Source organism: Arctopsyche grandis, chromosome 7 (genome assembly GCF_051622035.1).
Source record: "Arctopsyche grandis isolate Sample6627 chromosome 7, ASM5162203v2, whole genome shotgun sequence".
In the NCBI taxonomy this organism is placed as follows: domain Eukaryota; kingdom Metazoa; phylum Arthropoda; class Insecta; order Trichoptera; family Hydropsychidae; genus Arctopsyche; species Arctopsyche grandis.
In genome coordinates this window covers 19,578,751-19,597,546 of record NC_135361.1, presented here as the reverse complement: position 1 = coordinate 19,597,546, position 18,796 = coordinate 19,578,751, and the positions used below count along the sequence as shown (strand labels likewise).

The 18,796-nt window shown below is 34.2% G+C and overlaps 2 protein-coding genes across 2 annotated transcripts; one reads left to right on the top strand and one right to left on the bottom strand.

Annotated features, from left to right (window-relative positions):
• The first annotated feature begins 863 nt into the window (after positions 1–863).
• On the top strand, positions 864–11,356 carry LOC143914671 (obg-like ATPase 1). The gene is made up of 11 exons (XM_077434965.1): positions 864–999; positions 3,344–3,538; positions 3,612–3,668; positions 5,622–5,749; positions 7,020–7,195; positions 7,936–8,013; positions 8,093–8,190; positions 8,293–8,433; positions 10,015–10,111; positions 10,188–10,335; positions 10,410–11,356. Exons 2-11 carry the CDS (start codon positions 3,354–3,356, stop codon positions 10,493–10,495), a joined length of 1,194 nt encoding a protein of 397 aa, XP_077291091.1. The 5' UTR covers positions 864–999; positions 3,344–3,353; the 3' UTR covers positions 10,496–11,356.
• Positions 11,357–11,845: 489 nt separating this feature from the next.
• Positions 11,846–15,278, bottom strand: LOC143914091 (heparan sulfate 2-O-sulfotransferase 1-like). The gene is made up of 5 exons (XM_077434182.1): positions 15,145–15,278; positions 14,544–14,946; positions 12,842–12,999; positions 12,432–12,775; positions 11,846–12,354 (listed from the first exon to the last, which is right to left on the bottom strand). The coding sequence occupies exons 1-5, from the start codon at positions 15,276–15,278 to the stop codon at positions 12,215–12,217; spliced, it is 1,179 nt and encodes a 392-aa protein (XP_077290308.1). The 3' UTR covers positions 11,846–12,214.
• Positions 15,279–18,796: the final 3,518 nt, after the last annotated feature.

Here is an 18,796-nt window from a genome sequence, read left to right as displayed (position 1 = left end):
AGGGTGACACCACTGGGTACAGTCATTGATACGGTAAACGGACTACTAGTCATATGTAAACCAGTCACAGGACAACCGGTCGCTCTAGATCGGTCACACGTGATCACCCGTCACACTAAAACTGGTCACGAGAAAACTGGCCACAGCCTAAAACTGGTCACACCCCAAAATCGGTCAAGAGAAAACTGGTTGACCGATTTTAGGGTGTGACCAGTTTTCTCGTGACCAGTTTTAGTGTGCCGGGTGATCACGTTTGACCGATCTAGAGCGACCAGTTGTCCTGTGACCGGTTCACATTTGACTAGTAATCACCGAACCCATTGATACATAACTTGAAAGAACGTACATACGAAAATCTCTTCAATTAATTTTGATTAAAAACGATATTGAATGAAAATCAATGGGAAAACTTACCGAAATCAGTGATAAAGTTTATGAAATCAATCTTAGTCTCTTAATATGTATAGTACATACAATCTAGGATTTACAGTTTAAAATAAGGTATTTAAAAATTTTATCAAAAAAATAATAGATAAATTATAAATTTACAATCACAATAATTGCAAATAGATTTAGTCTTATCACTATTTTACATTTCCCACTTATGAACAATAAACTTATGAAAATGTAGAAAACTTGTTAACTTTAAAATAAAATTCCCCTTTATTAAAAAGTTTTCAAGAAAAAAAATCTTCCAAAACAAAAATAATTGTAGAAATTTTAGCTGTTATAATTGTCATGTAATTTCTAACAATACTGTCATTTAATCGAAGTCTTTAATACCTTCTGAAAAGAGTATCAATTAAATGAAGTTTGCTTCTGTTTCCCTTTTGTGAAAATTACTCACAAAATCAGATGGTTGCAGAAGTCGGTAAAGCAGAGCGCGCGCTCGCAGCGACATCTCGAAGCGAGCGCCGGCTTTACGCCTCGTTGGCGGTCACACCTGTCATCGGCCACGCAGATTTGCCGATTTTTCACATAAAAACGGACCTCCGGAAGGTAAGATTCGATTCAAACTTCCATACAAATACGATCGTTGTGATTTTCTAACGCATATTCTGATCTCACGTTCGTGTGACGTTCGCCACGTCCTTCCCACGTGTGAGGTTATTTTTTTGACGTATGGAACATGGCTTGCCGAAAACACCCACATGAAATCGCTTCTCATTCCAAATCGTCTCATTCGCATGATTTTTAGCATAAACATAATCGAAAGTGAATTTTTCCGGCACAGTAGTGTCATAAATAAATCGATATTTTCGGGTCCACGCGTTCCAGCTCGCTATACATACCTCGAAATAACCATGCCGGTAAAGTAGCGCAATCATAAACCTGTATGCGTCTCTTTCGCACTTGCGCAATACTTGTGAGTCATATACTATCCTCTATCTCACTCTCGCTTTTTAACTTTGTTTCTATTTTGTGTCATTTTTCTTTTGGCTCAAATATCAGAAAACGATATTTCCTACTCGACTATTGCACAATTTATTTAATATATTTTTACATTATTTTTAATACTTTTTTGAGCAAGGAAACCAACTTACAATTACATGTTAAATATAGTTTCAAAGAGAGTTTAACATAATATAAATATCATACTGAATACATTTAAAAAAATTGTTTTTTTTACAAATAATTGCAAGTAAAGGAATGATTAAAGATGTTGGACCACCATCTCAATTACAAATCAAAGAAACAACTACCCAGTCCTTTACTCTTATTTATTTATTTATTTATTTAAAGTTTGGACCGTTGTAGCCTTACAGGAACTCCTAATGCGCCACAATGGTCAAAATAACAGAAAAGACAAGAAACAAAATAATAAATTAGACATAACAAAAACAAAACATATATATACACAAACAACTAAAAATAATAATAATTATTATTATATATCGTTTATCGTCTTGAATTCATTCTATGTTTACAAGGTTTTTGTATTTCGTAATATTCTTTCACGATTATGATTTTCAAGTTACGAATTCCATAAGTCCTCACCAGATAGAGTTTCAAAATTTGCCATCCGGACTGACCGAAACCAATCACGACAAGCAAATAATACACCACCACCACGTCGATCTACTCTATCGCGACGATGCAGCCTCCAGGAAGAATCAAAAAGTTCAGCATCAAAAAATGATGAAGTCAACCATGTTTCCGTTAGTGCTACCATATCATCACAAATAGTAGAAACGGCTGAATTAAACGCAGCCAGCTTTGTCCTGAGACCTCGTACATTTTGGTAATAAATTACCAATTTTCGGTCTCCCAGTTTGGCGCGTGACTTTCTTTGACACAAGAAATGGCAGTTTTGATTGAGCCAACGGAGGTTGAGCCAATGGAGACGAAACGGAAGAGGAAGCAGAAGAAGAAGCCAACACAGTCACAACAGAATCACGACTATCAGGACCATTTGAGCAGGCAGATGTAGGAGAAGAGGCAAACATCGACGTCACTGCGACCGTTTCCATAGAAGATTCACTAATACTTGCAGACGTAGTTTTAATATCAGGCTTCAAACATCTAGCAGCTCCCGTACAAACATCAGCAAATGAAACATTTGGGCGCAGCTCTAATGATGAAACAACGTCAGTGGCAGACATAGAAGACTTATTCAGACATAGATATGGCATGACATGACTCTTGTCATGCCATATCAAATATATTTATTTGGAATCATATAAACAAAAATTCCACTCCACAATTAGTACCATGGTCAAACACTTGTTACTTTTGAAGATATTATTAATACAAGACAGTTGCATAGTGATGAATATTAATTTGGAATCAATATAAGTTGTCTATCAAATGGTTGATAAGCTAAATTTAAGATTTTTGTCATTATGGAACATTTTCATATGCACGTATATTAATATATACACTAAAGTAAGAACGTCTATGTAGAATATGTCATCAGCTTAGTGGCAGAGAGCTTTAACTAAAAAAATCCATGTTCTGAGAAAATCGACTTTTTCGAAAATCAAGAAGTTTGAAGCTCTCTATTTTGTGACCTAAATAAATATTTATTAATTTAACCACTATATTAAATGTGTTAATCATTTATGTATACGATTATAGTATTTTTGTAAAATGTTTTTACAGTAACAAGCGAGCACATAACTAACTTAATTCGTATTGAAATGTTGTATTACGTCAAAAGTAAATCGATTATGAATTAGCTTGTTTTTTCAAAAGACAGAGCGTGTTGAAATCTACCATGTTGCATTATTAGATTAAAACAGTCAATTTTTAGCTTAAAGCTTTCAGCCACTATGCCGACTATGTATTAATAATGTTCCAAAGATTTTATACATCTTTTTAAACATTACTCTATTATTTGCAGATTTGACAAAATGCCACCAAAGAAGCACGAAGAGCCCGAAAGGAAGCCTTTGATTGGCCGAGTGGGAACGAATTTGAAAGTAGGCATTGTCGGTATTCCGAACGTTGGTAAATCAACTTTCTTCAACGTCCTCACTAAGAGTCAAGCTGCTGCCGAAAATTTCCCTTTCTGCACTATTGATCCTAATGAAAATAAGTATTTTTTGAGCGTATTATTGTTAGTGTGTAAAGTGACTGAGACTTATTAAGATATTGCTTTCAGCACGTAGGGTACCAGTTCCCGATGAGCGTTTTGATTATCTCTGTCAGTTCCACAAGCCGGCAAGGTAATTATTAAATTGGACTATTATCTAATTAGTGTAATAACTAGATGTATATTTATCGAACCAAAGCTGTATTTAAAGCTTATTAGAATTTTTCTCGTTTGACTGAACCTGCAATTCATTTTAACGACATCCAAATGTTTTTGCATGTTATGTATTTTTATTAAAAAAATGTATATGTTATATGTATGTATGTTTTATGGTATTCATTTTTCTTTTATATGTAACATCAGGTTCAATATTCAGGGCACCGTCTGCCACTCATTAGTACCCATTCTGTTACATTCACCTTATTCTTTTGGAGCTGTTGGTGACTCTACCTTGTAATAACGTCCGCCCCCCTAGAGATGTAAATTCACGCACGATGTTTCACAAACGATTGACTCTGTACGCTCTTCCTTTCCATTCAGGGGTTGTAAACTAGATTGTTTCAGATTTAGAAATAATCTACTAAAGCAAAATTAAATTTTGGGAACAAAATGTAAAACCTTTGATGAAATCAACTAAAGAAAAACATTGGAAGCCGACACAGAATACATAATTTTCATATTTATATACTTAGGCTTCCATTCAATGTTTTGTGTACCTTTTCGACCCTTATTTAAATGTTTCAATCTTAATGTTTTAATCTGAAAATAACGGACTCGCACTTGTTATTATTTTTAATACAATGGTTATTTCAGTATTTCAGTTACACAATTTTTAGTGAAGTAAGTTTATTTATCTGAATGAAGTTTATACGCTTCATCATCATCATCATCATCTACAGCCGCTCACCATCCTCTTCTGGATGAAGGCCTCTCCAACACACTTCCACTCGTCTCTGTTTTGCGTAACTCCCATCCATCTCACTCCACAAATTTTCCTAATTTCGTCTACCCATCTTCCCTGCGGTCTTCCTTTTACCCTTTTGCATTCTCTCGGGTACCATTCTAGCACTTATTTTGTCCACCTTTCGTCCATTCTTCTAGCCACGCTCATTGTCAGACTTCTCACCGATGTGTTCTGCTTCCTGTCTTTTCTCGTTATGCCGAGCATACAGCGTTCCATACTTATTTCAGTGCATTGGACTTTGTGTAGGATCTTGGCGTTCAATGTCCAAGTTTCATATCCATACGTCATCACTGGTAACACATTGATCGAAGATTTTTTTCTTCAGCCAGAGTGGCATTTTTGATTTAAAAACAACATTCATTCGTCCAAATGCACTCCATTCTAATTTCATATGTCTCTTTATCTCTTCATCTTTACTACCGGACATGTCTATTATTTGACCTAAATATAAATAATTATTTACTACTTCTACTATTTTAACATTAATGAAATGCTATCAGGCATGCAATAACTATTGAATATTAGTTTGATATTATCTACGTTAATTTTTAATCCTATTATACGCTTATTGTTTTTTTTTTTAAATATGTATGTATTTATAATTTTAATTGAACACCTACACGATCTGAACAGTTTATATATAAGTTCTCCAATAGTGAGTTGGAGATATAAACTTACGTTTTAATTTAATTTCAATTTGAAATGAACAAGATGACTACATTTTTTGTAACTGGTGAGCTCAGCCAAAAGATAAGCATTTGTAAGTATCAAGTGTATTCTTTGGAACTAAACTGTTAAATTATAAGGCGCATGCATTCTTATGTTCTTACAAATTATTAAGTATACATTCCCCTGATGGTTGTGGACTTCTGTCGCCTGGAAGAGGACACACTGTAAAAGAAAGGTCTTTTGAATTGCTAATTTGCCATGCGGCAAAGGCAGTTCGGTGGCTGGGCAAATTTGCCTACCAATGTCAACACCCCGTCTATTACGTCGAAACCACCCCTCGTTCCATTTCCATCTCACCCTTCGTGCTCAAAATATCGACAGTTCTCTTTCCTTCGAATACGTATATATGTATGTATGTACCTATAGGTGTTACAAATTTCGCTATGTTCACAGCAAAGTGCCAGCGTTTCTCAACGTGGTCGACATCGCCGGTTTGGTGAAGGGCGCCTCTGAGGGTCAGGGCTTGGGCAACGCTTTCCTCTCCCACATCAAAGCCTGCGATGTCATCTTCAACCTGTGTCGTAAGTACAATGTTTCTCATTTTCCAATAAGTACAGAAAATTTCGTGTTGGCCGCTCGACGTTCCTTGTACAAAGCGTTTAAATTTTTTCATGATTTGTTTGCGTCAAAGCCGCAAAACAATTTACGGACGTAATTATTTGCACGATTTTCAACCGCAACTAAAATAACAACAAAAAATGCAAGTTTTAGTCACGGTTTATTAGTGAGCACTGACATCATTGAATTATTTCGGCAAATGTTTGTACATACATATTCGGTTATTTTTATTCAACTTCAGACTCGAGACAAGTTCTGCGAAACTTTTTCTATTTTGTTAAAAATTTTAATGTAGAACTTTGAGGGCGCAGACACAGATTGATAGTTTTGCACACATAAAAAAAACGCTAGCACGCCTGATCTGAAGATGCTATGGCGATCCAGACCAAAACTCACCCCTTTGGAGTGTTTTCGGTGATATTTTTTTCTTGTATTGGTGATCTATTACTATTAATATATTGGTGATATTACATGGTGATCGATAAAGGTGATTCATATATTTGAAGAAATGTAGGAGAAACTTAAATAACAATATACCGCTCCATTAACGTACAAAGCCAGAGAGCAAAAGAGCATAGTTGAGAATAGTGAACAATTTGTTGTGCAAAAAGCTTCGTCCCAGCGCCGATTTTTGATAGTAAGATCGTACGAATTTTGACAATGACATGAAGACACGCCCATTCACAGCTGAAGTCTAGGCATGCCGTGCAGTACGATTCTGTGTTTCTGCGACTAACTTTTTTCTAGAGACGCTTATACCGGGTTAACACGATACGAGTGCACTCAGACCGAGTCCACTAATTTGGTCACTCGTGTGCCACGTCATTCGTGACGTGGCACACGATTGCGATTTTTTCAAATTTGGTATGTATGTGCGTACATATGTATGTAGAATAAATGTACAAAATTAAATCACCTGCTTTTCGGCATTTTTGATTTTTGAAAAACGGATTTCTTGATTTGAAAAATAATTTGTTGTATATATTATTGTACACTTAATAAAATAAAACACGAATAAAATTAATCGGTAACACCACATGTTTTGGTACGAATCCGAGCTGCCCATAAAAAGGTGTTGAAATTGCACTTAATGATCGTCGATCATATCTTGTATGTAATTTTGCCCGTCCGCCCTTAAAATATAATTTGACTTATCCTTTCATCGAATTTGACGATATCCAAATTTCAAAAATAAATTTCGATCAAAGCTTTGAATATGTGCGCTAATTACAGGCGCTTTCGATGACGACGATGTGGTGCACGTTGAAGGAGAAGTCAATCCTATCCGTGATCTGGAAATCATCGGCGAAGAGCTTCGTCTCAAAGACGAAGATTACTTGATGCAGAACCTGGACAAGTTAGAAAAAAATGCCGGTCGAAGCGGAGACAAGAAACTCAAACCTGAATTCGTATGTTTGAATAGTTTTATTATATTTTAAGCACACATAGATCAGCCATTTCCCAAATAATTTGGTCATATGCGTCGATCCATTTTATATGCAACTGAGTGTGGAATATCCGCTCTTGCGGTAGCGTCCATGTGATTTAACCCATGTTCGACTTTATATTTTTAGTCTAACAATTTGTACACGTGTGTATATAAGTTCGTTTATACCAGTACAGCTCAAACCAGCAATGCGAAAAATATTCTTTGGTACATTCTATATGGACATATTCCTAAGTTCCATTATGTGTTAGTGACATATCCGAAACAGCAGTAACCGACACGATCTATTCATACTATGCAGCAGTGCATGTAACCGAAACGTATCAAGCAGAGCTGATTTTGTGGCCATGTTCATGCATGTGATGGCATAGTGGCGAGTGCACCCGTACTAACGAAAGTGCTGCCATTTGTATATAAATATGTTCGGAGATGTCATATTGCGACAATATTGACTTGAGGATACAACGCAAGCAATATTGCGCCGTATCTTCGCGCTCTGTAATGTATATGTAAGCCGATTTTGCCATGCACTCGTTCAAAACAAGTATGAACGTGTTGAAAATTGGTGGTGCTGTATAGGATGAATAGAAGTAGTCTTTTCCCGCGTAGTGTTGTGCCGAGCTGTTATGCTGGATAGTATAAACGGGCTTTAAAATAAATATGTATATATGCATGTGTGTTTTGACACTTTTTCTTCTGTAGGATGCAATGGCGAAGATCAAAACGGTTTTGGTAGAGGAGAAGAAACACATCAGATTCGCCGATTGGACAGCAGCTGACGTAATTTTTTGCCATTTTTTATGTATTTGAAAACCTTATATAAATTATTGACAATTTATAATTATGTTTTTCGTTTTAGATTGAAGTATTAAATAAGCACTTGTTTTTAACGTCAAAGCCAGCTATGTATTTAGTGAATCTTTCTGAAAAGGATTACATTAGGAAAAAGAATAAATGGTTAGTATATTTTTAATGGCGTGAAATTAATACGAATTAAGCTAATAAAAAAACTTGTAAAAATGGCATTCTAATGATAAAATTATTTATTATTTTTCGTAGGCTTCCGAAACTGAAAGAATGGGTAGAAAAACACGATCCTGGATCATTGATTATTCCATTTTCAGGCGTTTTCGAAAATAAAATCATTGACATGGAGCCTGAAGAGAGGGCTAATTTCCTGAAAGAGAATAATTGCACCAGGTAAATACTATATATTTTTTTATATTGGTTCGATATATTTTATATTCATATGAATGCAGTCATTTATAAACGACGATATTTTCGATTTGAAGTTCGTCTCCTTTTGACGGTGGAAAAAAAAAAGGTGAACACACATAATGGCCCTGTAATTTGACATTTCGTGTTGCAGTCCCGAACGCTAACCCTCAAACGTGCTGACACTTTCAATTTATAATATAATATAGTATACATCTTAAAAATCGCTTAAATTTTGAGATTATGCATAAATCTGATACTAATCCAAGTACGTGGATTAAATATAATGCGTGTTCAAAATTTTAATGGGTTTTATTCAAAGGGGTATGATTGAAATTTTGTAATTAATATTATTTGTTTTCAGGAATGTGTTTGTTTCCTGTTTCATTGTACCGTCTAATTTGTTAACTACTTTAGTTGTTGTTTTTTTTTCTTCTCTAGAAATTGATGTTCTGTTTTGGTTAGGGTTAAAAGCCATAATACGGGCACGGTCTGCGTTCACGTAGTTTGAATCCAATAATGATAATAATGATGTTCGGTTGATCGTAATGACAATAATGCGCAATGATAAGATGAAATGGAGGTTGGGTCTGTCTGTAGCCCCTCTGTGTTTATGTTTTTTGTACCTGTTTATTGCTTTTTGGTCGCTTTTATTTATCGTATTCGCACCAGTGGCGTCGAAGTTGACTACAATCCTTCAAAAATGTATTTTTTTTTTACTTTTAAATCATATAAATAATAATAAGTGTAAGATTTTTCCTATACTCAGATTTATGGCAGTCCGCATTTTTCGCACGTAAAAGTGAGCGTAAAGATTTCCAAATGAAACTGTCACCATTTATTGAAAAGAAAGTGAGCCTAATTGGCAGCATTCAAAATTAGCATCAACCTGATCGTAGTTCGAATTACATAAAATTTAGATTACATTAAATGAAACAACAGAACGCTTATTTTATACATATTTTGAAATTTTTCTTTTTTTTTCTTATTAAAAAATAGATTCTTTTAATTAGTATATACATATATATTATAGTTTGTTAATATAATAATTATATGCCAATTTTTAAAAATACTATTTTATGAAATATTTGTGTGCTGCCACTGGGTTTCACGTAATTACAATAATTTCGTTCAAATTTATTCGTCGGCTCATGCAGAGGAATGAGTATAGGCATCCCATTATTGTTTTATATCCAAATTGTTTTGGGCGAGCGTTATTTTGTCAGCAGATATTATTATTTTGTTAGAAGATGATCTTCTCAAAGGCTACACACATTATCCTTATTCGTACCGCAAACCAAAAAAAACAAACACCATACGAATTTCTCTTTCCGATTCTTTAAATTGATGAATACATTATCTCAACTGAATAATGTAATTGTATTTTCCCGATGTTGAATAATAACATTTAAGTGTTAAAGGTCAGGGTTTTATGGACACGATTGTGTATGACCAGCCTGTATCATTGTAAAATAATTTATATGATTATTATTCATTGAGCAGTCATTTATGATTCTATAAAACTGTTTAAAAATGTATTTATTAAATTAAATGTAATGCTTTCAGCGCATTGGATAAAATCATCGTACAAGGATATAAGGCACTACAGTTAGAATATTTCTTCACTGCTGGTCCAGATGAAGTTAAAGCTTGGACGATTCAGGTATGTTTATACGTAGATTCGGAACACGTATTTCATGTGAGACTGGAATTAATTTTTTTTTATGTTTATACTTCAGAAAGGAACAAAGGCACCACAAGCAGCCGGAAGAATTCATACTGATTTTGAGAAGGGATTTATAATGGCAGAAGTGATGCACTATAAAGACTTCAAAGAAGAAGGAACTGAAGCTGCAGCCAAAGCCGCTGGAAAATATCGGCAACAAGGTACATACTGTACAATAAATAATTTAATTTATGTATATATTTTGCATTCAGTCTTAATTTTATTTTTATTACAGGTCGGAATTACACTGTGGAAGATGGCGATATAATTTTCTTCAAATTCAACGCTGGAGCCGGTCTGAAGGATCCTAAAAAGAAATGACGTGATCAAGTCATGCTCCTGTTGGTGCACTTACTCTACCTCAATATGATCTTGTTTTACATGCACCTTTTGCCGTAAAGGCTTTCGTGAATATTGAAGATCTTGATGTGAAACACTCGCGATAATTACACTTCAAAATCATAACACTTTTTCAAAAAACAAATTTTGTAATGCGCTTTTATGAATCAAATTTTTTATATCGAATGTATGTTAACTTCTTATTAATCATTGAAACTGTGATATTTGTATTGATTATGATAATTAATATCAAATATTTGAGATTCCAATCAAAACATTTGTTTACGTATAATAATTTGAACCAATTAGTTTTAAATATTAGTTCGTAATCACTCGCCACTGATGCTAATACTTACATACATTTTTACATACATTGAGTTTTACAATGTTCTATACATTAATATCTAGTTGAATTTTCTGGAGTGCTAGTCAAGGATCTTCCTTGTTTAGTTCTATAAGCTATATAAGTCACGAACACTGCCAAGTTTTGTGTGTTCAGTTTTACAATGATATTTATAACTCACTGCATTCATGGTCTTCGCATTTTAATGTTTGAGTGTGCGTCTTCATTTAAATACTTTTTCACTATCAAAATCTGGATGATTTTGTAGGTTTGTTCGAATGTCATTGCATTGAACTTCACATTTCCTGGTTTCATTGACACAAAAATAACATAGGCTACGATCCAAAACAACACATTTCATCATGTAGTTCAGGTCTATTTCTATCTTGCTATCTGAATGTTTGATACTACGTAACGGTTCAATTTTTAAAACGAGGAAAGTAATGTCTTAGCAATAACTGATGTTTTCAGTAAATACCTACATATATATATATATATATATATATATATATATATATATATATATATATATATATATATATATATATATATATATATATATACATACGTATGTTTGTATTACTGTTTGACTTCTCATGAGTTTTATTTGACATTATTTTGTAAAATCTACATTGAGAAACATGAAAAATACAAGTGTTATTTTCAATGCCGAGTATGTAATATATTGGTTATTTGCATTCGATGTTGAAGTAATGGTTCTGTTCTACAATTTAAATAAAATATTACGTAAAAGATTGGACATTTTGTTGCTATTACATTTTTGTATACATATGAAAGTTTAAATCTACAAGTGCACGTGCATTCTCAATAAAATTACATGCTTTTATTAGTACTTTTGCTGCCTGGCAGATGCTCTTTATTGCGAATGTATTTACGTAATACTTTGTTGACAAATTATTTTCATCTGCAATTACAATAATTATATTCATATTTATATAAATATATTTTTGGGAATATGTAATTAATTTTGAATGTGTATTGCAATTTATTTAAAAATGTTATAAATAAATCAATGTTTCATATTATAAAACACGGAAAGAATGTAATTTATTTTTACATATGTTTGCGAGGTTGTGTAAGTTGCATTTTGCTTTTTTTATAATTCTAAATTAAGTTAATAAATATTGATTTTTAAACAGTTGTATCATTGTTAAGCCATTCATATTTGATCCTATGACTTTATTTTTGACAGATTTTCTTGTCAACTGTCTTTTTGTTGTTTCAAATTCATCGTATGTATCTTGTACAAGAATTTTCTTAATATTTCTCCATGTCGTCTACGGCTGCATCTTCAGCTCCATATTGTTTTCACAAGTATGATTTTCATTTCCATTTACTTAGGTGTGTGAGTTTACTTGACTGAATAATCTCGCTTTGATCCAATTATAAAATTCATGTTCGGACGCCAAAATATCCTTCAATCGCTCTTCAACAATTTTCTTCACGATTGTTTTACGCTTCCAATTCTTTTGTGACTCTGTTAATTAAACATAAATTAATATAATCATACATTGTTTATAATATATGTATATGTGTATTGTTTTATTATCTTACCAGAAATCTTATTAGCGTATAATTCACTAGCTCCTTTGAAGAACATCGGCAGTCTGTTCTCCAATACAAGCACGGTTTCATTTAAATATTCGAGGAGTCCCACAACTGGATAGTATCTCTCGACATTTTCTTTAGCTCGGTTCAAGGCCCATCTGTTATTTGGTTTCAAACATTCTTGATCGTGTCCACAGAAATAAGGTATAATAAATTCGTGTGGAGCTCCATCAAATAGCGAGCATCGAGGACGACCCGCTATCCAACAGTCTGCGAATCTTTCAGTAACACTCTTCACCATTTTTGTTTGATGTGCTTCTGTAGTTCCTTTCAGCGGCAATGCTGACATTCTGAAATTGAATTATTAACCACTTAATTTATTAAATTTAAACTGATTCGCATTTTATCAATATTACCTTGATACGACACTATCGAAAGGTTCTCTTATTAAACTTATGTGTATTGGTGATTGAATATTGAATTCAGTGAAGTTCGTGAAATAAACTGTTTTGTCAAAACTTAATGGTATTGCCTGCTCTCTAATGATATCTGATACTTCTTTAGTGAAGACTTTCTGTAAGTAAAAAATGATATCTTATTATTAATTTGATATGGATAATGCACAATTTCTGCCTTACAGTAATGATCTGAACTTTGATATTAAACTCGGAACTTGAATGGAGCAGAGCTCTGAAAAATTTTAATGCTTTCATAAGTTTGTACTGTAACAAGGATGATACTATAAAATTCGTTGACACCAAAGCATAGTTTAAACGTTTAACATTAAAAGACTGGCTTCAACGAATGTAGACAAGACTTAGGGCGAAATCACACAGGAAGGAATGCGCCACATGTTATTTTTAGATACTTTTAAACACGCGAAAAAAAATTGGCATGCCTTGCACATATTCATGGCACGCCCAGCACATACCTTCCCAAAATCACCCCCTGGAGTGTTTTCGGTAAAATTGTATCCTTGTACTTATCCTTGCGTGACAGTGATCGATAACGGTGTATCCCATGTTTGGAGAAAGGAGTGCTAAATATTATTTCGATGTAGCACAGGTACCCAACCTATGGTTCTCGAACCCAAATGGGATCGCAAAGGATTTTTGAGGGGTCTTCAAGTGTATCAATAAATTAAAAAATGTTAACTATAGTACATATACATACGTAGTTTTCATTTTTAATCCATGGTTAGATGTTTGAATAATATTAAATAGTATAATGCAGTGGCGGCTTGTGAGAATTCATAGAAGGGGGGCTGCAGAGATTAATCGAGTTGTAGTAGCTCGGTGATCAAATTCAGACAAAAATAGCATGAATATGTACTATACTGGGAGGCTGCAGCCCACATGGACGGCAAAAATAGCATGCATTTGTACTATACTGGGAGGGCTACAGCCCCACAGCCCATATAGACGAGCCGCCATTGGTATAATGATATTTTAAGATGTATTGGAGTTGTTGGTCACGTTTCGGTGATTGTTCCGCACAATTCGCACGCGTCACTAAAATCTCGATCGCAGAATATCTGGCACCCGAAAATTCCATCCATCGAGGGACACGTACGCGAACTATCATACTAACGAGAGCTCGAGTTCCAGATATTCCGTATTTGTGATTTTCGTGCGCGCGATCGCAATGTGCGAAATAATCCGTTTACCCTGGTCACTTGGCTTTTATAAAAAAAGGGTCACCGCCCTAAAAGTTGGGAGCCTGTGGCATATAGGCTTTGACACTCAATTGATTATTTGTTTTATATGAGTCAATCTTAAACAATGCAATAAATTTCGTCATCGATGAAACATTCCTCCATCAAGGACATGGGTAGGTTTACAATGGATACCGGATTTTAACTATGCAATATGTGAATATAAAATATATGTATAGGTATATGATGGAAATCGTATGTATGGAAGATATTATTACATATTTTAAACTAAAACTGTCCACTTAAACGGAAGGCGTTTGGTCACTGGTTTGATTTAAATCTACATAATCTTGTATTAGCATGTTAGAAAATGAGTTTCACATTTCACTTTCTACTCTCGTTTGATTGGGAAGAGAGCGTGAGAGACTTTTTTGGTTTGTTTTGTTGAAAATTCGGAGTTATACCTGTTGCTGATGATCCATCCTCTCGGAAGTTCCAGCTAACCGGATGTGCCTGAAGCTGTTGTAACCTTGAAGCATCTGCAGCATTAGCACGATGGTTTCACCGCCACTTTTTGGCGCGCGATTAAACATGAGGATATGATCGCTCAGCTCGGGCACCTTGGGTAGTTCAGCCAGACTCTTAGTGACCCTTCTGAACCAAGGAGCCTCCGTGGGTCTGATGTTCTGATGATGGGGGACTCGACTACCTTCACACCGGTAGCAAAGGACATTTTCGAAGACAAAACACAACGTGAAGATAACCAATGCAACCAAGATCACCAGCCGCAAGTGAATGCGCATGCCGAGCACTGTTGCTTTGTTTGTGTTGCGAGATGAAGTGAATCTTCCATCGTCAATTAGAAGGCTGGAAGGTCAGGGAGAACCAACCAGTGAAACTTGAGACCGGACCGACCAGAGTAGGCATATTGATAGTAGAAAATCTCACATTTTAGTCATAGAAAGTGGTTTCATAAACAACACTTTCATTGACACTCCTTAGATCTGCGTACTTATAGATTAAATTTGTGTCATCTAGTAGCATTCACACTTAGCCATTTATTACGAGCGAAAGCTCGTAGTAATAATACTCTTCATTTCTAATAGGAAGAAAATATTGAATATTAACAGAATTTTTACTACACTAGAATCCATGCCGATTTGAACTAACATACCTAACCCTTCGAGTGCTGATGTCATTTCTGTTGAAAGCCCGCCACGCTGAAAATTTCCAATTAGAATTATTTATAAATCCAATAGAAATCAAGTATAAAAATTTTAGCTAATCCTAACAAACCCTAGATCACTACCACAATCTAAAATACTCAGCAGTTAGGGATTTCCACCGGGAAATTCTGCTATGGTTATAAATTCAGGAATTCCAGTGTAAACCAGTCTTAATAAACGTTGAAAAATGAATGACACAGATTACACGACCCATGTTCAATGCATTTTTTTTTCAATGCCACCTGGAAAGGCTTAGCGGGTAGTATTCTTGTTTACTTTGTACATGCTCAAAATACAACGCCTATTGACGTTTTTCAGGCCCATGGACTTGTCGGCAAAACGCTAATCGGCGTTGGTCAGCATTCAAAGGGCTAAATACTAAATATCGGGGTTTAAATAATATTTGAATATCAGGGTTTTCAAAATCGAAGAATTGTGGCTATGTACACGCATTTAGCTATCTAAATTTCAAGTACAAATTCAATTGTAACATCATTGGTCAACCGAATTCTCTGCATCTATCTTCTATCTAATATATAATTTCGAAAGAGACGAAAGTTTGTATCTTTGGTTGGGAATTTCGTAAACAAGTCAAAATTTCTATGACGACGAGTCAATTTTTTTCCAATTCAAATAAATTGATTAAAAAACAAATGAATATTTACTATTAGATTCACCATGTTTAAGTTGTTTATATTAAAAATACTGAGCGAAGCCGGGTAAAACAACTAGTATGATATAACAAAGGTTTATAATGAAATATAAATAACTCATTTGACTAAAAAAGTGTTTCCAATTTTCAATTATTTGCTGCTCGTATAGTCAAAGAAGTCTAATAGTCCAAAAAATAGAGGATATTTAATTCACTAAGCCGAAGTGTATATCATTGTAATAAACCACACTCGACTAAATTATGGTATATTATTATAATTATGGACTACATAATATGGAGTGACCATGCTTTATCAAGATTGCATCGAAATACAGATATGTAATTGATTCTACGTTGAAAATTAATTATGAATTTTTTTTGCACGCCTCCGAGTATGCACGCGTATCATTATAATCTCAAAAAAGTTTATTCACATCTGTAGCAAGTCAACTTCAAGAGTTCACACTTTCGAAATGTCAGTAGGTCAAGCAATTCTTTCACTTGCAATCTCGCTCGTCAGGTTAGCTCTAACTACCGGCATTCGGGTATATATGTATGTACAGTATTCATACATATAATATGCAATATCATAATCATAATTGAAATTTAATGAATCACAATGAAAAATAATCACTTCACCTTTGGTAATACATAATCACTTGATTCGCTACAAAGGTAATTTTAAATAATTAACCTTGTATGAGATGAATCATCGAAAGTGAAAGTGTGTGGGATGAATCATCAGATGCAAAAGACTGATATTAAAAATATTGACAATTATATAGATGCTTCTTGTTACGTCTGCAAAATAATCTACAAAATAATCTAAATCAAAATATAAAGTTTTTTTAATGTTAGAATACTGGAAAAGTGAAAGATACCAACGTAACTAAGTTTCAATGAATTCGATACGGAATAAATTTTCACGATGCGTATCTTCAGTAGATTCCATGGCAAAATTTCTAAACCTTTGTTCAGAAAATAAGATATATGAAATACAAACAAGTCACTATTCCATAGATTTATTACATTCGGTAAAAATTGGCAGCGTATTATTATTAGAATTTTTCAGTAGTAAACCATCAGATTAGGCCCAATTATGTTGTTAAATATATTAATTTGTTTTGGTGTTAATTGAAATGATTCATAATTTTACCGAATGATGATCCCTCCCCTTTTCGCTATTTCGCTAACCATAATGGGATTGAAACATTCTCTTTATGAAACAATCTCTTACAAATAGCTGATAGTAATATTTAAGTCGTAAGCTTCCAATGGTCCATAAAGTTTAATTGAAATCAATAAACCTTTAGGTACATACATATTTAAGTTAGCATGTACATAATGGTTGGGTGATTATTCCGAAAAAAGTGATCTCGCGTAAGTCACTAAAATCTCGATCATGGAACATCTAGCACCCAAAATCTCCATCAATCGAAAGCTACCCACGTGAAATATTGTACTAACGAGAACTCGAGTGCCAGATGTTCCGTGATCGAGATTTTAGTGACTTGCGCGAGATCACTTTTTGCGGAATAATCCGATTACCGTACGTAATACTCAAAACAGGCTAATCGAAACTGAATCAGGAATAAATTGGATATTGATTATTATTTTTGGCCATTGATCACTTTTAAATGAATCTCGTAAAATACACTTTATGACTACTTTATTTTATGATGTTTTCGTAACGTTTACATTCTGAATAAATTCGTATACCTAGATTGCTTTTTTTTCTAAAATTATTCGATTTATAAAGTCTAAGTTAAAGAGGTTCAATTATAATTTGGAAGTACATACATATGTAAATGGTAAACTGACTGCTAGTCATATGTGAACTAGTCACAGGACAACCGGTCGCTCTACATCACGAGAAAACTGGTTGACCGATTTTAGGGTGTGACCAGTTTTCTCGTGACCAGTTTTTGGGTGTGACCAGTTTTAGTGTGACGGGTGATCACGTGTGACCGATCTAGAGCGACCGGTTGTCCTGTGACCGATTCACATTTGACTAGTAGTCACCGAACCATGTAAATATGTCAGTCTGATATGGAACTAAACCATTCGAGTAATTTTTTACGATGTTATTGATATTAAAAACCAAATTGTAGACGTTTGCTTGTAAATACATATGCATGTATGTATGTACGGTAATTGGACTATTCGTCACATTGGGGTGGTCACAAAGACAATTTTTGCCATGAAAATCGCGAATACACAATATTTGGCACTCAAGTTCTCGTTACTATGATAGTTATCGTTAGTATGATGGACTTTTCGGCTGCCAGATGTTCCGTTATAGAGATTTTAGTGACTTTGTGACGAGTAATTTGTGACCAGTAATCACCGAACCGTATGTACATATATTGTGCAAAAAAAGCACAAAGGTGCTAATGTTAAAAAAATTCTCGTGCGTGTTAGTACCATTAGGCAGAATAATATTTAAGCAAAAAATGTCTAAAAGCAGTACTTCTGAAAACCCTGATTTATTTCATGAAAACAATAAATACGATATTTGAATTCAGCCATAATTTTATCACGAGTTTTTTTGTAACATTTGCGCAAAGATTGAATTCGTGTCTGCACATAATGTTATTGAATAAGAGGTACTACATTTATTATGAATTGACAATTGATTTCGTAGCGAGCACGTGCTTCAAGATTTGACCCATTTGTCTACGGTGAATGGTCGCAGTTTTATGTTTTAGGACCACACGAATAGCCGGCTACGTGCTTTGCGCTCGTTTGTTGTGCAGTTTGATAGCGGTTCACAACCAGTTAATAAAATACATAAAATAATATAATTACATATGTATAAAAAACATTGGCCATTTTAATT